Raw genomic sequence first — 24,055 nt, 5'->3', positions numbered from 1 at the left:
AATCTGCCCACCCAACACTGCTATGAATGTAAATAGGTCACTCAAGTGGACAGCTATTCAAAAGCTCTTTTCATCTTAATGCACAGGTATTGATGTCAGTGTTGTGCTGTCACTAAAGAAAACTCATTTTTAAAATCTGTCTCAAAGAGAGAAAAAGGGCCAGAAAGCTCTCCTAAGCGATGTTAGCGGTTGACTCTGTGACTGCCACTTTTATGTTGCCTCGCTTCACAAAAAAAGACAGCAGTTGTAAACATTTCCTTGGGTCTTCTTTCTGCTGGCAGTTAAGCTCACATATCCCCCAACACCACCCTCCGCCCCCAGACAGCCGCAAGGATTTCTCCCGCTTGGCCCCCATGTAGTTTGAGGATTTAGATAACAACTTGGCCTCTGTGCAATCAACCAATATAAAGCCACTTGTGAAATTGGCCCACGTCTATCTCCTCGGGAAAGTTTTTTTCTCCCCTTCCGACTGTGTTTGATGTGCTCCCGCGGCACTGATCGTGGCACATAATGCGATTCCTCCTTCACACAGTTTTTAAAAAAAAAAAATGTCTCCCGCACTTTTATGGCGGGCTGGGAAGAGACGCTGGCGTTTTCTCTACCGGGCAATTATCGACAACCTCTTTTTAAGGGGGAGAAAGAGGGGAATCAAAGCCTCGCATTTGGATGTTTTGACTCGAAAGATGAGAGTTTCCAGAGGAAGAGCATGAAAGGCGGAGGGAAGTAAACTCTACCGTTGGCCAGATAAGGCATATGAGCTACAAGGCTGAGTGAGGAGAGAGAGGTATAGTGAATCAAACATGATGTGTGATATTGCGGCGAAAAATTGTGTCATTCTTTGTGTGCCGCTCTTAAGACATCATCATTGCAAAGTACTGCTACGAATTGACAAATTGTCACTACTGGAATGAAAAATAGTTTGTTGCACACACACACACACTATATATATATATATATATATAATAAAATGCAATTGATCTTAATGAAAATTCTAAAATGATCAAGGCAATGGCAAAGAAAATTACATTATCTAGTCCAAGAGTCAGAACCATAATCCTCAAAGAAGGCATTCCGAAACAGAAAAAAAAAAAATCTTGGGAGCCACATTACCATTTTGACATTTCAAGTGAAATGAAAACCAACAAAAAACATAGTGAGTTGCATTTATTGAATCAGTCAACTGCTCAAGAGAACATGAAATTTGATTTCGTCATATCCCAAAACATTTTGAACTCTGACACGAGATGGACAGCAACAACAGATGGGTGAAACAGTCACATGCCACACTCTAGGTAGTTGATCCCCGATCCAATATTAAGCTCTGTAAAATCTTGCTTTTTATGTAGACTTGTTCCTTCATTTTTATGCGTGTGATTGTTGGGCATTATTCTGGATATGTGTGAATTTTATCTCATCAGGTGGGTGGTATGATGATAAATGATGTAGACAGGCATACACGTCCACCACTGAAATGTGTCATCCTGGCCACCACACTGAAAACTTTCTGGCTACGCCCATGTGTTAGTAACACGTTACAGCCATTGGCAGTCGCTGAGTGTTCGTGATTGTTATGGGTCAGATGCATTCAGCACTGTCAGCAAAAATCAGCTGTCACCGGACTATCTGGCACTTAACTGAATCAAAATGATCTTTCACCTTCATGGGGCACTCTGGGGTGCGTAAAAGAAAAAGTGTCTAAGTCCATGGGAAAATGGAGGATGGGCACAGGACCAGATTTGACAGGGAATGCTGACTTTTTAGGGTTGAGTAAATGGCAGATACATAGATAGTAAGACAGGAGTCTATTCTGATTCACGCTCACGGGAAACTATGGCCTATAATAAATGAAGAAAGCCTTGCTTCACTGACACGAATGAGACAAAGAAGAAGAATGGGCGATTGATGCATTAATTTCCCGGTGTAACGACAATATAACGGGCAGTGGCGAGGCGCACTTGTTAAATCCTAATTTCATTTTAATGAGGCTTACATCTGGTAATGATGCCGCCCGGAAGGGAGAGATGTTATTAACTCGCAGGTTAGTCGGCCCGCGTGCAATTAGCCCACCTTCTTCGAAAAAGAGCGTCGGCTGGCTATCAAACAGGATGCTAATGAGCGGGAAGAGCAACGTGAGCCATCTCGTCGCTACAGGAAACCTAAATTAGTCCAGCGATGTCCTCAAACACTTGTTTGGAAAGAACGGAAAATGCTCAACATATGCAGTCAGCCTTGAGTATTCACAGGGCTAAGGGACCAAGCACTGACGCAAATAGCAAAACTCTTTTTTTTTTTTTTTTACGTGATTAATATATACAATTGTTCCAGCATGCCCGCAACCCCGTGGGGACAAGCGGTATAGAAAATGGATGGGCGGATCGATTGTTCAAAACGTCTGGAGTTACCTAGACCTTTCATGTTTTCCATAAAAACACGCTATTGTGTAGTGTTTTTTATTTTAGGAACAAATGGTGCTCTGAGTTGTTTAACATATCGAAATGTAAACACCATGAAGTAAAAGCTGAACTTTTGAACTTTTGTCTCATGTTCATCTCTTGATCTGATACTCAAATGTCTTCAGTATACAACATAAACTAAGGAATTGACCCTGCCGATCCAAATCTTGCCGGGGACTTAGGGACCAAGGTCGAGCACTAAGTAAAACCTTGCAAGTGGTCTATTACTTGTAAAGTTATATTTGTCTAGTCACTAGACAAATAATTCACGAGTAGGACCAGTGTGTGTTTGTGGTACTTTCATTTCTTTTCTAGAATGTTCTTCTAGTTTAGTTGTTGCTTATTTCACTTTGATCATGACTGGTGTTCAATGAATATCGCTGTGGCTGCCATTCCAAAGTGAGCGCTTTTGTCTTAGTCGTGGAAAACTATTTGTTGCAACTTTTATAATAATGGCTGGTTTTAGAGTGTGGAAGTTTACCTAATAAGGTGCCCAGTGAGGAAGAGAGTGCATATAAATTTGCTCTATGCTACATAAAGTTAAAGTTCAGTTAAAGTCCCAATGATCGTCACACACACATCTGGGTGTGGTGAAATTTGTCCTCTGCATTCAACCCATCCCCGTGCGATTTTGATCCATCCCCTGGGGGAGAGGGGAGCAGTGAGCAGCAGCGGTGCCGCGCTCGGGAATCATTTGGTGATCTAACCCCCCAATTCCAACCCTTAATGCTGAGTGCCAAGCAGGGAGGCAATGGGTCCCATTTTTATAGTCTTTGGTATGACCCGGCCGCGGTTTGAACCCACAACCGCAAGACACCGCACAACAGTGGTCCACAGCCTTTTTACGAGTGTATAAAAGTAATCAAGTCATCACAAAAATCACCCAAAAAATCTTATATAAGCCGCACCTGACTATAAGCCGCAGGGTTCAAAATTTTGGAAAAAAGTCACGGCTTATAGTCCGGAAATTACGGTAAGTAAGTAGTAGGTTTAGTTCTGTTCACATTTATTGTTGTTGATTGGCAGTAAACAAAAACACACAAATACATACAATCACACACACACACATATGTGTTTATAGGGAGGGAGGGAGGGAGGGAGGGAGGTAGGTAGGTAGGTAGGTAGGTAGGTAGGTAGGTAGGTAGGTAGGTAGGTAGGTAGGTAGGTAGGTAGGTAGGTAGATAGATAGATAGATAGATAGATAGATAGATAGATAGATAGATAGATAGATAGATAGATAGATAGATAGATAGATAGATAGATAGATAGATAGATTGATTGATTGATTGATTGATTGATTGATTGATTGATTGATTGATTGATTGATTGATTGATTGATTGATTGATTGATTGATTGATTGATTGATTGATAGATAGATAGATAGATAGATAGATAGATAGATAGATAGATAGATAGATAGATAGATAGATAGATAGATAGATAGATAGATAGATAGATAGATAGATAGATAGATAGATAGATAGACACACACAGACACACACAACAAACACACAGACACATCTACTAATTTCCAGATGGCGAGTATATTATGAAACTAATGCTTACAGTAATATAAAGGAGTCCGCTTTATATTACTGTAAGCATTAGTTTCATAATATACTCGTGCCGTCTCTCAAGAGTGATCATTACCTTCATTAAGCACAAGCATTACAATTTGACCACTTAGAATTACGAGAGAACAAAGACTATAATCACAAACCAATATCTGTGAAGTTGTTTGAAGAGATTATGCGAAGAAATCATTTGTCTCAGTTTTGTAGAGCGCTAAATCATGTGCCTCAGCTGCCCATATCCTTGTCTCTGAATACAAGTGGTACAGTCCAGTCTGTCAAAGAATTGCATCAGCTTTTATATGAAGCAAGAAGTAGCGTCTAAAATTTTACCCCGCTCCAAAAAAAAACTGTTTCACTTAGCAAAATGGGAGATATATGTTGACACTTAAAAAGTCTCAAGAATCCATGCTCTCAAAAAAACAAGGGGTCTGCCGTTTTGTCTTTTTTTAGTTTATTTCAAACATTTTCAAAGAGTTAGACATGTATTGCTGTTAATAAATTGAAAAATTGTACTTCTTTTTGGAGTAATGTGTAACTTGTAAGCGTGTCAGGCTGAATTCCAACTGTCCTTGTCTTTTTCTTTGCTTTCGGAAGTCAAGGTTAGGCTTTCAAATGAGTATCAAGGCTGCATTCTTCAAGTACTCATAAATGCTTTAAACAGGGTTAGGGTTTCAAGACAGGGTTACAATTTGAAATTAGGATTCCAATCCATGATTAGGGTTTGAAAGTAGATTTTTAACATGGGTACGGTTTCAGATATGGGTTTTGAGATTTAATACCAAGGTTTTTCACATTTAGATTCCAAAGATTTTGCGGTTCATTTCTGAATTGGGGTTTCAAATGAGGGTTTGAAGAATAGCCAAGGCAACGGTTTCAAAGTAGGGTATGAAGCCTGCATTGGGGTTTTAAACTCATGTTCGCTTTCTGCTCATATCATCAGCCACAAAGCATTTTACGATCAGTTTTGTTTCAGAGCTCATCAAGTTGCTTTGCTTTATTAAGTGAGAAGTTTTCCATCTTAGACGTCGGAAATAAATGTGGTGGAAAAAGCGTCTGAAGTTTTAAAGAGCCTCTCGCGCATTTGGCTGCGCTTTTACAAGTCAGCAGTGATGGCGAGCTGGCCATATGGAGCTCTGCTAACTACGGCAATAAAAACTATGTGGTAAGCAGCTCAGACACATTGCAGATTTAATACAAATAATCTCACATGAATGGAAAATACTGAATTTTAATGTTCAGCAACTTCTGCAGGCAAGCAAAGGATTTCAAGATGTGGGTTGGGATTTCAAGCAAAGACCAGGGCTTCTTGTCAGATATGGTTTTAAAAGGGGGTTTGAAACCCTTTACAAGCCTGAGTCAGGAATTAAAATTTCTGATAGTGTTTTTTTAAGTAATTTTTCAACATTTTTGACAATAGTGTTGTATGTGCCCTCACTAGTCTAGAAACAGCATTCTGATTAATATTAGTATTTTTGGAATATGAGTTAACCAGCAAAATTCACTCAATGGGGGCCATTCTGCCACTTGCTTTTGGAATCAGTTGCCAAGTCTCCAACAACCAATCATGGCTCAGGATCAGAAAACTGGTGAGAAAACTGGTTTTGACCTGAGAGGCGACAACTGTTTCAAGCTTGCGTCGGGGTTTCAAAGTTTGTTTTAAACCCAGTCCTGGTATTCACAAATAGGACTTCGGGATAGTGTTATGTCTTCAAGACAATGGTCGGATGTCAAAGTCGAGTTTCTAGCCAGTGTTAGGGTTTCATTAATGATACAGGGGCAAAAGGTTTAAGACCAGGTTTATGTTTTCAAATTAGTGTCAGTGTTTCAAACAAAGATTTAAAGCCAATGTTTGGATTTAAACTTAGGTTTCAAACTTCGGTTGGGGTTTTAGATTGGGGTTTTGGTTTCAAAGCAGGGCTCCAATCCAGGCCGGGGTTCAAAATCAAGGCTTCAAAATTGGGTTAGTGTTTCAAATTAGTGTTAGTGTTTCAGGCAAAGTTTGCAATTGAGTGATAAGATGTGAAAGTATGGTTTTAAGATAGGGTAAGGTTTTAAGTCAATGTTTCCAATTAGCGTTGAAAGTTTTGGTAAGGACTTGGTGTTGAGGCTTCAATCCAAGGTCAGGATTTTACATCAAGGTCTGGGTTTTAATTAGGGTTTCAAGCCAGTGCTCGGGTTTCTTCTTGTTAGTGAATATTTGAAATGTATTATCAAAACACTTTAGTTGTAAATGACAGCTTATTGTTGTGTTGTTTGTGTGTAATTCCATGTTGTGTTCTTCTTTTATGAGCATGGTTGTCCGGCATAGCAGCAGCACCCCTTGGGAAGGAAAAATGGGAATAATTCTCCACTCACTGTTTCATATCAGAACTGCCCGTGACACGGCAAATTAAGTAGGGATGCATTCCGCCGCCATCTTTGCAACCTGTCAGCAGCTCTGCTCCATTTGCGGCGAGCAAGTGTCCGAGTAAATGTGAAGATTTTTTTAATGATGTTTTTTAATGCCAAGAAGAAGAATGTTAAATGTGTGAGCCAAGTACTTTACATCTTGTTTATTTTCACTTGACGCAGATTGGAGTGGGTCAAGCACTTATTACCAAATGGCCCTTTAATCCGTTTGGCTATGCAAGAGTGTTTAGCAACCTGAGTGGAAAATTACCATGCAAAAATGCAAAATGTTTATTTTGCTGTTGCTAAACTCTTAGTCAACTTGAATGTGTGAGGGGTTGAATAGTATGAGGCTTCACAGATTTGTTTTTGTCGCTATCATGTCTGTTGACAAATAAGAGCCAATGCTTCAAGATTAGGTAGAGTTTGCAAGTCAAGTTTCAAGTCAGGATAAAGGTTCAAAATAGACATTGAAGACAGTCAGCGTTTCAAGTTTGTGTTAATGTTTTAAGATAGGTTTGGTGTTCAAATTATGGTTTTCAGTCAGGCCGAGGGTTTCAAGTTTGGGCTCTCAGATTGCAGTTTTTCTGCAGTGTTACAGTTGCCAATTAGTAGGGTTAGGCTTTCAAGCAAGGTATTGTTTTCAAATTTTAGTTTGAAGTCACGGTTAGGATTTCAAATAAGGCTTCGAGGACAGAGTTAAGCTTTCAAAGTTGAGTTTCAACTCAGTATTTGGGCTTCAAGTAATATTTAGGGTTTTATCTGAAGGCTTGGGTCTTAAGCCCTGGTTCCGGTTTTAAATAGGCATTTCCATCCAATTAGGGGTTCAAGAAAGGTTTGGCTTTCAAATTGGGAGGTCAAGACTATTAGGGTTTCAAATAAGACTCTTAAGACAGGAGTGAGGTGTGATATGTGACAAGGTTTTAAATTAAGGTTTCAAACCAGGACTAGGTTTCATTTCAGGTTTAGTATTACATGTATAGTTTTTCAAAGCCAAGCATAAATCAAAGAAAAAGCAAAAATGGTAAAATAGTTTCATGTGACTGACATTTTTCACTTAGATCGTAGCTATTCTTTCCTTTTCACTTGTGTACTTTTTTAAAATATGTTTTACTGATTTGTCACTTTTGTGTTTATCTTTTTTTTTATCTTTGACTGTCATCCTAAAATTGTATTTTGAAATTTGGAGGTAGGTTCATCTAAAAGCGCTGTTTTTTGTGTTTTTAAGCTTTTATGAACCCATCAAGAGACAATCTGTGTGTGCAAACATCACACATTGTTCTTCACTGCTCACATTCATTTGACACCACCACCACCGCACTGAATTATTAACGTAGAGACTAATTATAGACCCTTGCCACTGTGGCAACTGAGCCTGCAGAGCAAAACAAAAAAAAAAGGGGAAAAAAACAGTTGGAGCATTATTGGACACTGTTGTTGTGCCCAGTTTGACACCTCAACTGCCACATTGATTTTCCTTCTTTTTGCCTATAATCAAGCATTTGATTAAGCACCAGTCCATTTTCTACAAAGACAAATAAACTCTCCACTAAATAATTCTCATGTAAACCTAATAAAGGATAAAATGGGATTTTTTATCTGGTTTTCTTTCTTTGATTATGCAGTATCTGTCTGAGACTATTGAAAACAACAATCAGCCAGTACCACCTGCAGAGAGTTTGAATTGTTGATATTTTGACTCAAAACGCATTAAACATTTAGCGCTCATCAGAGTCAGAGAGATCTTGCTAAATCTGGCCAAAAGGTAGTCTTTTTTTCATAACTAAACATTATCTTCCATGAAAATTGAGTCTTTCTCAGTGTGTTTTTGCCAATAAGTCATTCCTCCAGTTGGCGATTATGCATAAACGCTCGCCTCATAACGCTTAAGTTCACCAGCTGTTTCTCGCCTGAGGGCTGTAAATGTAACTTAACATCTTGAGTTCGTTTAAAAAAAACAAAAAAAAACTTTTCCTTCCAAAACCTGGCAGCGTGAGCATCTCTTTTTTTGTTATTATACAGAATTAACACTGCAACATTCATGGTGACTGTCCACATATTCTGCCATGAAATTTTTAATCCCGGTTAGCATGCCTAGCAATTCCATTCCTTGTAATAAATCAAACATTTTCTCATGGTACAGCAATATTCCAAAATTAATGAAACAGTGAGATAAGTGAAAATAGTCTTTATGGGATTTGTAGCCTTTTTTATTTAAACTAATTAAAACCACACTAAGAAATTGGATTTGTTAGGCCCAAGCACATTTTCATGATGCTTTTGCAGGCATAGCATTTTCTTGTTAAATGCACATATAATGTAAATGTCGTTAAAATAATAGAAATTAAGATGTCATTCTTTTATTTTGTATTACTCCAATAATCTATATTGCACTGCATTCAGACCATACACTCTCCCATATTTTTTTACGGTTTAAACCAATGCATTTAATATCTCAATATATTGTTTGTAAAGTATATCTGATTTGGTCCTTTGAGGCACTTACTGTGTTTCTGTTATCTTGGTCTTGTTTTTCAGAGCCATGACAGAATGGTGGACTGCTTGAGCAAAGTCATGCTGCACACGGTCATCTCATGCTGGCAGCCGGTCCTGGGACTGGCCCTGCTGGCCGTCTTTGTGGGCTCCTCCCTGGGCTGCCCCTCCCGCTGCGAGTGCTCAGCGCAGACTAAGGCTGTGGTGTGCCATCGCAAGCGTATGCCCACCATCCCCGATGGCATTCCAGGTGAGACCAGGATCCTTGACCTGAGTAAGAACAAGCTGACCATGATCAACCCGGACGATTTTGCCGCCTTCCCAAGTCTGGAGGAGCTCGACCTGAGCGGGAATATAATCAGCTACGTAGAACCGGGTGCCTTCAATGCTCTATTCGTCATGCACTCGCTCAGCCTGAAGAGCAATCGGATCAAGCTTATCCCTTTGGGTGTCTTCTCGGGCCTGGCTAACCTTACCCGGCTGGACGTGAGTGACAATAAGATTGTCATACTCCTGGACTACATGTTCCAGGACTTGCACAATCTCAAGTTTTTGGAGGTGGGCGACAATGACCTGGTTTACATCTCGCACCGTGCATTCAGTGGACTTTTGAGTTTGGAGACACTGGCCCTGGAGCGGTGCAACCTCACCGTGGTGCCCTCCGAGGCTCTCTCGCACCTACACAACCTGGTCAGCCTGCACCTGCGATACCTCAGCATCAGCACTTTGCATCCATATTCCTTCAAAAAGCTGTTCCGGCTGCGCCACTTGGAGATTGACAACTGGCCGTCGCTGGACCACGTCCCGGCAAACACCCTGCATGGCCTCAACCTCACCACCCTGTCTGTCACCAACACCAACCTTTCGTCCTTTCCCTACCAGGCCTTAAAGCACCTACCCTACCTGACGCACCTCAACCTGTCCTACAACCGCATCCGGCACATCGAAGGGGGAATGTTGATGGACCTGGTTCGCCTTAGGGAGTTTCACCTGGTGGGCGCTCAGCTCACCGCCATCGAACCATACGCCTTCCTAGGCCTGCGGGGACTGAAGGTACTCAACGTTTCGCACAACCGGCTGGACACACTGGAGAAGGGCGTGTTCCAATCCCCGGAAGCTTTGGAGGTCCTCCTTATTGACAACAACCCGCTAGTGTGCGACTGCCGCCTCATGTGGATCTTACAGAAAAGGCACACCATATTGTTCGGAGATTCCCAGCCGGAATGTAACACGCCCGAGGGGATCCGAGGCAGACCTTTTCAGGAGTTTAAGGAAAGCTTGCTGTCTTATTATGTGACCTGCACCAAGCCAAAAATTCGTGAGAACAAGACGCAAACGGTGACAGTGGATGAGGGCCAGCACGTTTTGCTACACTGCAGTGCTGAGGGGACGCCAAGACCCACTGTGTCCTGGGTTTCCCCACGGCGGCGCATCCTGACAGCCAGGAGCCACGGCAGGGTAACGGTGCACAACAACGGAACCCTGGAGATCAAGTCGGCTGAAATTCAAGATGGCGGCGTCTACCTCTGCAACGCCTCCAACACGGCTGGGAACGACACACTGGTGACATCACTGGCTGTTAAGAGTCTGGGCTCACTGTACGCCAACAGGACCCAGCATTACACCGACCCCAGCAACACCACTACCAACGGGACCGCCAGTGTCACCCTGGGCTTGGATCTCAAAACCATTTTGGTATCGACGGCCATGGGCTGCTTCACCTTCCTGGGGATGGTCTTGTTTTGCTTCCTGCTCCTGTTCGTCTGGAGCAGGGGCAAAGGAAAACATAAAAACAATATCGACGTGGAATACGTGCCTCGATCCAAGTCCAACGGCACCAACGTGGACTCGGCCGACATCCAGGCCGGTCCTCATCGTTTCAACATGAAAATGATGTGACGTCTTTTTATAGGAAAAAATTCTGGATCAAGTGTGGAAAATATCCCAAAGTACATTCTATTTTTTTGCAAATAGAACCACAGCGTGCGGACGAGTGGTCTTAAAGGACTTTGGGGTTAAGGAACAATGAGCGGAACCTTGAACATGAAGCTAGTAGGACGTCGGAATTGCTTCAGCTCAGAGGAGGACTGAACAGATTCCTGGGAATTAAGTGTCATTTATCTGCTTTTTGAGATTTATATGCCCCCTAAACAAAAAAAAAAAGAGAGCGAATGCTCTTTGACTTCTCGGGGTTGGATCTTCTGGACTCAGCTGAACCGTGTACAGTACCAATTTGTATCTTATGCTAAAAAAAACCTTTGTTGAGTCTTGCGCCACATGCTTCATCACCCATCCGATCAACCAATGACGGTGACCATCGCTTCTTCCGTTCGATATTTTTGCCCGTGTGTACCTAATGCTTTGTTTATTATGTACACTTACTGTATGTACATACTCATTCAAAAGAAATATTCACAGCAATATTCATGGGATGCATTAGCCAAAATTGATATAACCCTATACAGTATGTTCAGCAAAAAAAAAAAAAAAAAAAAAAAAAACAACAACAAAAAGAGACTTGCGACTTAAAGTTTCCATAGGTTCAGGAAGGGCTTCTATGGGTGATGATGTCCCTGCTCCCCCACGATTGACTCAGAAATAAGAAATATGAATAAATACATATTTATCAAATAAAGTATTTTATTTATAAAGAATGTTGGTCAAAAATCAACCCTCAACTGCTTTCGGGTGTCCAATATAATATTTGGACGGTCCCTTGGATGAACATGAACCACCGTTTTGTCCGACTTCAGTGTCTTTCTATTCATTTAAAGTGTACCTTTTTGGCCCATGTGTCAACTTTTTGGCCAGTGTGTCAACTTTTTGCTACAGTGATATTCGCATTGTTTCTTTATTCTTTCCCCAGTAGAAAAAAATTGACTTTGTTGTAGTAGTTCCTCATTTTGTTGTTGAATCATTTAGATGATGACTATTAAAAAAATAAAAAATGTGTATGTGGAATAAATGCAGTTGTATTTGTACATGTGACTGAAGTCAGTTTTATTAATGACACAAAACAGCTGTCGTATAATTGTGTAGTCGCAAATGGTTTGAATTAAAATTGAAATAAATGTTACTGTGGCGGGCGCCTTGAGATACGAGTTTAATTTATACCTCAAATGATCATTTCCAACTGAAGTGATTCGAATGCAAATAATCCAATTCCAAACCCCAATACACACCCAACTGTGTTCCTTTTCTTTCTTTCATTTTTCTTTCAACACACTCAACAATATTGTACTGTATAAAATGTACAGTCATACCGTTTTCTCTTGACTTAACTTGTAGTCTCAGAAGATGCAAGCACTGTACCTAATGTTATGCTCATACCTGTTATTCATCTTCTGTGGTCTCCACTGGCAGTTGGCACGCCATTTTAATGGCGCATTACTGCTAATAACATATTGTGCTGCCACCGCAAGGAAACCAATGTGAATTGATAGCTTACGTGAAATTTGCTGCTGTTTTCCATTGGTGGGTGTCTGAAGCTCATGCGTGTCTCGAATTATTGCTTGTATTCCAAAAAAGTCATTACGTGGCTATTCATGCCTCAAGAAGACGCTAATGTCTCAAGGTTCCACCATTTGATGAGATTGATTTGTAATAAATGTATTTAATTCCTTGAAAAATATATTCTTAAAATTAATTTATATCATCTCTTGATAATTATAATTAACTTTTTTTTCTAATTTAATTGATTTGAAAAAAATGTAAACCGATTGGCTAAAAATGTTTTTTTTTTTACTGGTACCCTTGCAGGAGCAACACCACTTAATTGTGGAAAACCTTCCATCACAAAATTAAACACCCTGGTTCATTGACATTGGTATTTTGATTAATTTGCGTTACACAACAAGAGGGTGAAAATAATGCCTTTGTGGCCGATGCAGTTTACATCTACAAACAACATAATGCACAAATTTATGATCAACCAAAACATGGCATTATTTCATTTTCACATCCATCAAATGAAGTGCAGGATGTAATTTCCATTTTATTGCAAGTTCATGATCACAGTGAAAGACAGAAATACGTTTTTCTGTGATTCTATAAGGCGCTGCTGTGTGTGTAGACAGTATATTTGTGATTGTACTCAAGTGTATGACGCTTCATTCTCTAGCAGATCCGAACTTCATCCTTTAATCTAAGTGATGTAGAGCAGATGAAGTGCTGCATTTGGAGTATAGTGACATCAACCAAAACAAACAACTCATCAAATCATTAAAACTTCAAGACGATGTGGTATACGTCATTCACAGTATTGTGGATCTTCCTCATAATTACCATGACTTCACTTTCCCGCCATAAGGGCTTGAAACCCTAATTTGAAACCCTAATGCTGATTAGTGATAATAATTTTGAACCCTAACTAATCCAGATTTCAAACCTTAACTCTAGTTTAAAACGATAGTCCAGGCTTTAAAATCTGAACTTTGATTTCAAACCCAAATTTGAAACACGAACCTTGTGTAGAAACCATAAATAGAAACTGTAACCCTTTCTTGAAATCCAAATTTGAATCCCTACCTCAGAATTTAAACCTTAATTTGAAACCCTAGCTATAATTTGAAACCTAATATGAAAACCCAAGCCTGATTTGAGACTCATGCATCTACATAGAAAGCGTTTCGAACAAGCTGTGAATGAGTGTTATCCTTAGTCTGAATGCTGGGAATCCAAACGTATTGTTCTCGCTATTGTTTATACATGTTTAATGGCAAGCATGAATAATAAACTGGCTTTAATGTAGCAGAATAATTGCTGACAGGTTAATTACTTGTTTGAATGTTGATGATCTGAAGAAGCTCTGCAAATGAACCTCCTCAAGGAAATTTTTACCAGATTATTAAATCTTGGTGCAAAGTGGCCAACATCAAAGTCAAAGTCAAAGTCAAAGTCAGCTTTATTGTCAATTTCTCCACATGCCAAAGATTTCAACATATTGAAATTATTTGAAAAAAAATTAATCAGAGACATATTTTCTACTGTTAAACATTGTGAGTGGTACCAAAATGTTTCATGAATGACATATTTGTGAAATCTTCACATCCAACCTTAACTCTTGATTAAAACTCCCAAAGCCCTAAACCTGTCTTGAAAGCCGAGCCTTTATTTGCAACTCTAACTTGAATCCTGAACCCTTTCCTGAAATATTAATGCAGCCTTAAAACCCTACTTTGAAATATTAACCCTGGGATGAAACCCTCATTTGAATCCCTAGCCTTGAAATCTAAATGTGAAAACTAACATGGTCTGCAACCCTGCCATAACAATGACTTGACCCGGTCATTGTTGTAAATGAGAATTAATTCTCAACTGACCTTCTTAGTTATACAAAGTTTAAAAAAAATTAAAACTTTGATTAAAAACTTAACTCTTGCTTGAAACCCTCATTTGAACTCACTAATTTGCTCGAAACATGTCTTAAGACAGCTATTTTAAGTCTGGTTTAAAACCCATATTTAAATCCCTAACCCGGGGTTGGAAACTTAATTTGAAACCCTTGATTTCACTTGAACAACTAACACAGACTTCAAACCTTCTCTCGAAACCCAAACGCTGGCTTGAAATATTCATATGAAACCCTAATTCTGACTAGCCCCCCTTAAGTCAAAGCCTAAGCTCGGCTTGAAACTTTAACACAATTTTAAAAGGTTGAGGTTAGCATAACCTTAACTTGAAAACTTGAAATGGTTTATTTCAACCCTAAACCAGGTTTGAAAACCTCATTTAAAACCCTAATATAGACTTGTAACCCTTCATTTGGGATCTTCATATTGAGAAAAGTATGGCTTTGATGCCATTCATGTGGCATCCCTGTTTCCCCGAACTTTGGTGAAGTGAGTAAAGATGCTTCATCTGTACTAAAGTCTTACTTTGCAACCATCTAGGTACTGAGGAATCACCTGAAAGTGAGTGGAGGACCTTAATTTCAACAAGACTATTGCTTTGCTGCTATCTTGTGGCATCATGGTTTTGACCTTTGAACTATGTTGAAGTGCTTTGTGGAGCTCAATTTAGAAAAACATAGTGCTCAACCCCCATCATGTTGAAGTGAGTTGAGAAGATTAAGTTGACTAAAAGTATTTTTTTTACTCAAGGACCAGAGTTGGATCAGTAATTTCCACTTTTACCTGAGTCTCTTACACAAGTATCTGTATCTGTTAAGTACAGAGTGTGACTAATTTTGCCACCTCAACATGCCACCATATTGAGGTCTTGCAGTATTTTGCCACCTGCGCTACCCAGAGTGATTTAGCCCCAAGGGTTTATACCTCTCTCTGCTTGCTGATAAATGAAAGACACAGAAGACAAAGTCATGCCCACAATGTCCTTTGTTCCATGTCAACAGACCACCATTTACTGTGGTGAGGACCCAAGGAAAACTGGACTCAAGTTATCAAATGCCACCCGTCTTCATTTGGCCATGCGACAGCGCTTTGCTTCACGCCTCGTCCGACTCTTGTTTTCCTGTATTTTCGAGGTCTCCGCTGATGCAAAAAAAGTGATCACATTTGTTACACACCGTGACGTGTCTCAAGCTCTCTCTTTATTACTCACCTGAAGGTCGGCTTGTTTGGGTGTCGTGGGTGAGTTTGAAAAGCAAAACAGATTGTCAAAACATCAAGTAGAGCTGCTTGAGTCTGCTAATATTGCTGCACATAATTAATTGAATGGGCAGTAGGGCCACAGTGAATAAAGACTTACAGTAATAGTCTTAAGAAGTCATACATTTACAAGTCAGTCATAATATGATGTTAAATTCCGTCTTGTAAGATCCATCCATCTTTTTTTTCCATACCGCTGCTCCTCACAGGCATGCTGGAGCCTACCCCAGCAGTCATTGGGCAGGAGGCACCCTAAACTGGTTACCAGCCAATCACAGTCTTGTAAAATTGTATTTATTATTCTGAAGCAATGCAATGGTATTCTTTACTAAACCAATTTGATACTTTTTATTCTTGAAAAAAAAATCAATTTTACTTTGAAAGTCCTACGATGTACCTCATAAAGTACAATTGTATTCTTGTAATCTTAGAGGAATACACTTGGATGTGCAGGCAGTGGGATCGATTCCCACTCAGTGACAGCCTGCATGTGGGTGTGACTGGTTGTTTGTCTCTATATGTGCCTTGCAACTGGCTGGCAACCAGTTCAGGGTGCAATCTGCCTTTCGCTTGATGGCTCCAGCAACCCTGAACAGGATGAGCGGTGTTGAAAATGGATGGATAGATTTTGTCTTGAATGAACATTTCTGTATACAGTGGAACCCCGGAAGTCGACCGCCTCGGTACTCGAAATATTCGGTTTTCGATACAAAATATTGGGAAATCTTTGCCTCTGATCTTAAACATAGCTTTGGACTCCGACGTGAGTTGCTGTTGTTGTTTAGCAGGTTTGAAGATCCAGGGTTCTCCTGTATTTTATTTATGAACAACATGAAAACAAAATTATAAAGCTCAAAGGGCAACGCTCAGAAAACTTGTTGTCATAAAATTGGAACTCCATGAAACAATTTGGCTTTATTCTAAAAAATGTTATACCCCTTTTCTTAAAAAATGTGACATTAGACTCAGCTAAGTCAGTTTTGAACACCACCACATTAATTAACAGGTTATATCAATAATACTTCTCTGACTGTGTCAATCAAAAATTAAATTGATGTAAGGGTCAGTATTTTGTTGTTGATATCAACACAACTATAGCGAAAGCAATTTTAAATGTTCCGTAAAAATGTGTGTAAAAATGTAAACTGTTGGTTTGAGTGTCGTCCTGCAGAGGTGAACAGTTTATATGTTCATTAAAAAAATATCCAGCATGCCAAAAATAATGAGTTCCTCTGGGAAAACAAACGCTGCTCCACATTTCCCACATCACCCACCAACTGGATCATTCTAAACCTTGAGACCTGTGTGAACATAATAGTGATAGAAAAGGGTTTAAAAACAAAAGAAAAACATGTTTGTCTCCACTTAGTATCAACGGACTTTAAACATCTCTGTGGATCTCTTGTGGTTTATAATTGTAGACAAAAAAAAAATTCCATTATCTTTGTTGACATACATCATTCCACTGCGGTGTTCTTTTAAGTTTCTTTTAAGTTGCCAGAACAACATAGAATTTGGTAGGTATGTCGAGCAGGAGCAAACCAAGAAAAAGTATCATACTATAAAAAGAAAGTCTAACATTTTATTGGGAAGTGGACATTTTCAAAGCAATAGGACCACTTTAGCAAATTGAAAATATACAGCCCTTAAGCCTGTTTCCCTTAGCATCATTAAATTTGGTTTGGCATTAACAGACTCACACATAGTCTTCAATAACCATTCCTGAAACCCTTATTATATTATTTTATTGCATTATATTAGGACCAAGCCTTTCACCCAGCAGGCCTGCAGTTAGGCGGGTTTATATGTACCGTATTGTCCGGACTATAAATTGACTCAGGAGCGACTCGTGTGAAATTATTAACACATTGTATAATTTCTCATGTTATTTTCACACTAAACCACAACAGGGCGCTCTATGCCTGTGGAATAATTGGAACTGCAACTGACGATGAGTCTGACGTAGGCAAAGTAGAAGAGGAAGCGCCGCATCTTCTACTTCCGGGGTTAGCGGAGTTATTTATAAGCAACACAAAGGATGGAGATTTCGTTGGATTTAATGATTTGGAGTGACACGGATGGTTCGATAAACTTGTAAGCATGTCATTTATGCTATAATTATTTGAATAACTCTTTATATGTTGCGTCAGGCACGTTTTTAAGTCCTTGTTTATGTAATGTTAGCATACCGTACCGTTCGTCCAATCTGACCTTTGATTACATTTTTTTGTGCGCGTTACGCATTGCGCTTTGAGTCATACATGTCACATCAGATTCGTTTGTAGTAGAAGTCACATTTGTTTTGTAATGTGAACGCATACATACAAATATTAGATTCAACACAAAATCCAATTTAAGCATCACCCTCTGCAGTGTGAACATACCCTAAGTCATCTTAACTCAGCAACTTTTTCAAATTTCCCATATCGGACAAATGGGTAAATTTGATAATTGACTTAACATAAAATACGGCAACTATTCGTGAAAATTCATACTCCATAGCCAGTTTGATGGCAACATTAACTTTGGTAGTCAAATCTATCACGAAAAGACCAACCAAAAAATCTCAAGAAACCATGCCTCAAAAAAAAAAGGCAAAATCATTTTAGGTCAAAGCTGCCATTTTAGGGTTCATTTCACAATTTCCCAGAAAAACTCATCCTAAAGTTTTTTTTTTTTCCTGATTGCTACAAAATGGTTTCACATCATCGCAGCTTTGTGAGCATTTTCTTTTTGTTTCTCCACCCTGCATGTCAACACCCTGGAACACTTCTACCAGTTTCCCACAAAGCCTTTCCCCCCAGCAGCCATTTGCCTTTCCAAGCTGTCTTGTTTGTCGTTTGTTTTACTGTCGCGGCTCGTCGTCTCTGGATGACTTTGCTGCCACTCCACTAAGTGCCAAAGCCTTGGAGTGTAATGGCGGCGCAGCGTTGGCGGGTGTCCTCCATTGTAGAGTGAGATATGTGTAGCTTCATTCATTTGCCGACTCCATTCAATGCGCTGCCAAGTGAAGCCAAGTAGGCCTGCCCTGTATGAATTTTTGTCAAGGTTGGATGGTGTTTCATTACAGGGGTTCTTTTATGAAACCCCCACATCCCACCTCCTCGCCTCTTACAATTGACTGAAGTGGTGTGACCCTGCTTTCTTGATAGGGTAAAAACATCTGCCAGGGCGAATTTAGCCGTCAAGTGATCCATGACTTTATTTGCACATATGACAAACAAAAGAGACTTTTTCAACAGATTGTCTCGCAACGCGTGCGTGCGTGTGTGTGGAGGGGGGGTCCACAATGCCCACACTACCGACCACCCTCCCCAATTCAACATACATGTATTAAGCTGCATATTGATGATCGGCTAATCAATAGATTAGATTAATACTCTTCTTGAAGATCATAAGCATCTTGTTGGGATAGAGGGGGCCGAAGCATTGAGGTCCAGAATATGCGGTAAATGCTCTGCGCTTCCACGCCGGGGCCATGGGTTCAATCCCCAAGTAGGGTTTCCACAATGCCAGCCACGCTAAGGTGAGAAAGAGAAATATTTGCCTTTTCTGGTACAGTAAAGTCCTCAGTTATTTCTGCTGTGTTCATTTCTATTGTACATGGCAGCTGTGCTGTAAAATATCCACAAAAGCACTATCTCCCATCTTACTTCTGGATGCACACAAAGGTTCACTTCCTGCTCAAAATACAAATGTTTATCACGACATCGCTTTGAAGCGCTCATCCGACAGCTGTCACTTCCCTCTATGACGGGGAACGTACGCTCGTGATTGGCGCTTGTGTGTTGTCATTGTTGGGTTTGATCAGTACGCTGACAGCTCCCTCCTCATGTGACAAACAACAACAACAACGATAAAGAAGCATTCGGAGAGCGTGTGCTCATTTGAGGCCATGAAGTGTCTGGCATGACACTGTGTTCTTAAGAATCTGGGATTTCAAGTGAACTTTTCTTCCTTAAACCAACAATTTGCACAAAAGAAACAAACAGAAAGAATGAAGAGAAATTGTACAGTCTGACATTAGAGAGCCCAACCTTTCTTATAATACCCCACATTTTGTAATTAAATAGTGTGAATCAATCAACCATTATCTGAACCGCTTATCCTCACGAGGGTCGTGGGCGTGCTGGATGATGAGATGATGAATGGGCTTTCACTTGTTTAGTACTATTCTACCTTAAGTACTCAAAGCGCTTCAGCATTGCCCCGTCATTCACCTACTAATGATCAGGGGCAACTGGGAGTTCAGTATCTTGCTCAAGGACACATCGTCACCGATCGAACCGCCAACCCACAACTCTATCACTGGGCCATACCACCCACTATAGATGAATAACCTCTCCTCCACGGTATGCAAGAGAAATAATAGATATAATCCACAAAGTCAACAAAAAGTCTGCATTCTCGGGCTTATGACTAAAATGTGATATATGCAGTTGGTACCTTTGTTGTAGTTGTTTGTAACCGCCACCTCGCACAGTAGAAAGTAAATGCTTAGAAATAACCCAGACTCCAAAAAATAGAGTCAGACTCATAAGCGCAAGCATTATCCCTGTCTTATTTTATATGATGGCTTTTCTCACCATGTCTTCATGATGACCACTTTGCACATTTAAAGTAAACAGAATGCCTTGGGAAAAATGCATAAAAACTGTATACTTCTGATAATAAATCCAGCATGGTGCAAATGTGCTTCTCCTGATTCAACCCTAAAACTGATGACATGATTTAAATGTCATAGTCTATTTAGTATTGTATTATTAGTATTTACTTTGGTGTGCTGCACGTTACCAATTCCCATAGTGCCGAACAATGATGCTGACTATGCTTTCGATACCCTGGTTTTACTTCTTGTTGCTTACAGTATCTCCTTTGTGTGTGCGTTAGCATCCACTGCTTGTCTCTGCATCCCGCCATGCTCCACAGCACAACAGGCCTCACTGTGTTCGCCAAAAGCTGGAGAGACAACAACGTAATTTTGGCGCAGCTCAACAGTCAGGCGACACGCCAGGACAGCTGCACTGCTTTGGAGGTGCACTAAGGTGCCTGTATGGTGATATTATCTCAATTGCTGGGAAATTGTTACAATATCGGATTGTGATTTTTTCCCACATATACAGTACAAATATGACAAAACGTATGGGTTTTAGGGATATAAGAAACATCGATTTGAATCGAGAATTTTTTTTAAAAGCTTACTCGGACGAGTCAAACGTTTCGCAGGGGTGGGGAGTCGAACCCTAAATCTAAGGTTCTTGTCCGTTCAAAAGAACGATTTTCTTCAGTGAACGAGAGTGAACGAATCACTTCCTAAAGTGATTGGTTCTTTTTTCGCTTCATATGACTTCAACCAGTAGGTGTCGGTAAGGCGCATTGAACCTCGCCGTAAAACAAAACGAAGAAGAAAATGACGTAACTTCCCGTTCACGAACGAGTCGTGAAATGTATTTCCCGTTCACCAACTGAACGGATCTGTGAGTGAACGAGTCAGTTGGTGAGTGATTTGCAGTTCCAGTTCATCGCGAGAACGGATCTGTGAGGGAACGAATCCTGACTTAACAACTTAACTTACGTCATTTTCTTCTTCGTTTTGGTTGACGGCGAGGTGGCACCAGCTTCAATGCGCATTACCGACACTTACTGGTTGAAGTCATATGAACAGAAAAAAGAACGAATCACTGTAGGAAGTGATTCGTTCACTGAAAGAATTCCTTCTTTTGAACGAATCTTTCATTCACGAGCCAACACCACCGCACGGACACGGTATACGCCATTTTGGACTGTTGCGTCGTCTCTCTCTTGCAACGCCCCTTCCAGTGTGCAAACCAACCACAGAAATAAAGGTATGGTTTGTTTTCTCTCTTTTTTAATACTGTACTGTTTCATTTTATTACTGTTCTGACTTGCACCGAAATTCGGCTTACATCGCCGCATAGGAATGATCGACGTCGTAAACCGGGAACGCACTGTATATTGAAATGTGTATCGAATCTTCTTTTCTTCTGTGGAAATGCCACATTACTCACAAGTTCATATGCATGTAAAATGACAACACAACAGTCATTTCATTGTACCCCCTTGAACTAAGCCGTACCATATTGTATTGAATTATAATGTTACTGAATTGAAACAAATCGATCGTAACACAAAATCGAACCACCCTTGGATTGCAACCCATGAGATATGCATCAGATTGTCTTTTATTGGAGAAACGCACACCCCAGCTGTTTCACCAGCTTTTTCTTCCCCTATATCGATCATCACCCAATACCAATATTATGATACCAGATTTTTTTTTTTTTAAATCTTATCATCAGTTTTCATTCCTAAATGTTGATGCTCGTGTTATTGCTGTGTGGATATACTACTGTTAGAAAGGTTCTTATGTTAATGCTGGACATAAATACCGTATTTGCCGGTGTATAAGTCGTCTCGGTGTATAAGTCGACCCCCTAAAATTCGACGGAAATTTACGATTTTATGATATATCCTTTGTATAAGTCGAGCTCAATTTTTGCATTATATTAAACTTCAAAATTCAATCAGGAATATGCGAAATTTATTGACGAAATGTGTTCAAATTCGCGAGTTTGTAGCGAGCGATCTATACGCCATTTTAAATATTATTTACTTCATGACCCTGTGATATTACGCGCCGAGAGAAACTAACAACAATGAACACTCTTAGAAACTAGTTTATTTTTAGTTAAGAAACAACAAATTATAATTATAAAATGATTGCCGGTACATAGAGTTCAAAATTCGTCTTCATCGTCGCTATTTCCGAAAAGCGTTTGGCGAATATTTTCTAAGTGCCAACGGCTCTTGTGCCATAAAGAGTCCGCCTCGGCTGGTTCCCCATGTCGGCCAGAACAAGTGAAAATTCGGCCTCTTCCCCTGGAAGTCTGGCCAAGTTTGGCGAATATTTTCTAAGTGCCAACGACTCAACCGCCGTAAAGTGTCCGCCTCGGCTGGTTCCCCATGTCGGCCACCACAAGTGAAAATTCGGCCTCTTTCCCTGGAAGTCTGGGCAAGTTTGGCAAATATTTTCAAAGTGCGAACGACTCAACCGCCGTAAAGTGTCTGCCTCGGCTGGTTCCCCGTGTCGGCCACCACAAGTGAAAATTCGGCCTCTTCCCCTGGAAGTCCGGCCAAGTTTGGCGAATATTTTCTATGGGCCAACGACTCAACCGCCGTAAAGTGTCCGCCTCGGCTGGTTCCCCATGTCGGCCACCACAAGTGAAAATTCTGCCTCTTCCCCTGGAAGTCTGGCCAAGTTTGGCAAATATTTTCAAAGTGCGAACGACTCAACCGCCGTAAAGTGTCTGCCTCGGCTGGTTCCCCGTGTCGGCCACCACAAGTAAAAATTCGGCCTCTTCCCCTGGAAGTCCGGCCAAGTTTGGCGAATATTTTCTATGGGCCAACGACTCAACCGCCGTAAAGTGTCCGCCTCGGCTGGTTCCCCATGTCGGCCACCACAAGTGAAAATTCGGCCTCTTCCCCTGGAAGTCTGGCCAAGTTTGGCAAATATTTTCAAAGTGCGAACGACTCAACCGCCGTAAAGTGTCCGCCTCGGCTGGTTCCCCGTGTCGGCCACCACAAGTGAAAATTCGGCCTCTTCCCCTGGAAGTCCGGCCAAGTTTGGCGAATATTTTCTAAGTGCCAACGACTCAACCGCCGTAAAGTGTCCGCCTCGGCTGGTTCCTCCGGTCGGCCAAAACAAGTGAAAATTCGGCCTCTTCCCCTTTGGCGAATATTTTCTAAGTGCCAACGACATTCATGATTGAATGTTTACGTACCGGTAGTTATTGTCGTTGCTTGACGCGCGATGACTCGCACATTCGCTCAATACCCAGTACTTCCCCCTAGCAGTCATCGTCGCTGCCTGGCTTTCGATGTCCGTTATTGAGGTGAGAATATTTGAAATTGTTGCTGAGGATGCGTGTTAATGCGACGAACGCTTTATAATAATTCAGTTTCTCGCTGTTTGATGAGCCTGCCGGACGCACACCCACGCACAATGAGATGCATGAGAAACGGCCTTGGTTACAATCACATTTGAAGCGATGAATACGAAGTTAAATTTTATGACTCGGTGTATAAGTCGAGGTCGATATTTTTCGGTCGATTTTGGATCGAAAAAGGTCGACTAATACACCGGCAAATACGGTATATGTTTTGTGTTGATTACTGCTGTATTGAGATGTGTCTATGTTGCAGTGAACGTTACGTCACTATGTCTTCATTCTCGCGTGAATTGCCTTGTATTATCGTGATTGTTCACAGCTTGTTGCGCAGCGGTAATATACAGATGCGTTTGATTGACAGCGCCGGCACGCTCCTTAAAGTTTGCCTCGCATCTGGCTGAGCGTCCTAAATAACAATAGGTGAATGTGAAAGTGTGTTGAACATTCCCTTTCATATTGATTATCATATACGAAGGGCTGTTTTATGATACCAATAGCATTATTGACTGAAATATCGTACCATGAATTTTCATACGCTGCATGTTGTAGATGCAGTACTGTACGTATT

The 24,055-nt window shown here is 40.6% G+C and overlaps 1 protein-coding gene and 1 long non-coding RNA gene across 16 annotated transcripts in view; both read left to right on the top strand.

The window, feature by feature from the left end:
- Positions 1-12,003, top strand: part of LOC148404287 (leucine-rich repeat and immunoglobulin-like domain-containing nogo receptor-interacting protein 2) — a 300,384-nt gene extending 288,381 nt beyond the window's left edge. For all 8 annotated transcript variants that reach the window (XM_088384369.1, XM_088384377.1, XM_088384345.1 and 5 more), the window contains one exon: positions 8,955-12,003. In XM_088384369.1, the coding sequence (XP_088240495.1) occupies positions 8,967-10,808 (1,842 nt within the window). In that variant the 5' untranslated portion in view covers positions 8,955-8,966 and the 3' untranslated portion in view covers positions 10,809-12,003. The remainder of the gene's footprint in view (positions 1-8,954) is intronic.
- An 8,941-nt stretch (positions 12,004-20,944) lies between these two features.
- Positions 20,945-24,055, top strand: part of LOC148404285 (uncharacterized) — a 78,960-nt gene continuing 75,849 nt past the window's right edge. For 5 of the 8 annotated variants that reach the window (XR_015861545.1, XR_015861540.1, XR_015861543.1 and 2 more), the window contains exon 1: positions 20,953-21,363. This is a non-coding gene — a long non-coding RNA (uncharacterized LOC148404285). Of the gene's footprint in view, positions 21,364-24,055 lie in introns of all 8 variants that reach the window. The other 3 variants (XR_015861547.1, XR_015861546.1, XR_015861542.1) reach the window with 3 other exon arrangements.

The sequence above is a fragment of the Syngnathus floridae genome, chromosome 1 (assembly GCF_059516105.1).
Source record: "Syngnathus floridae isolate MCC-2025c chromosome 1, RoL_Sflo_1.0, whole genome shotgun sequence".
In the NCBI taxonomy this organism is placed as follows: domain Eukaryota; kingdom Metazoa; phylum Chordata; class Actinopteri; order Syngnathiformes; family Syngnathidae; genus Syngnathus; species Syngnathus floridae.
Note: the sequence above shows the minus strand (reverse complement) of the source record. Positions and strands in the feature narration are given on the sequence as shown.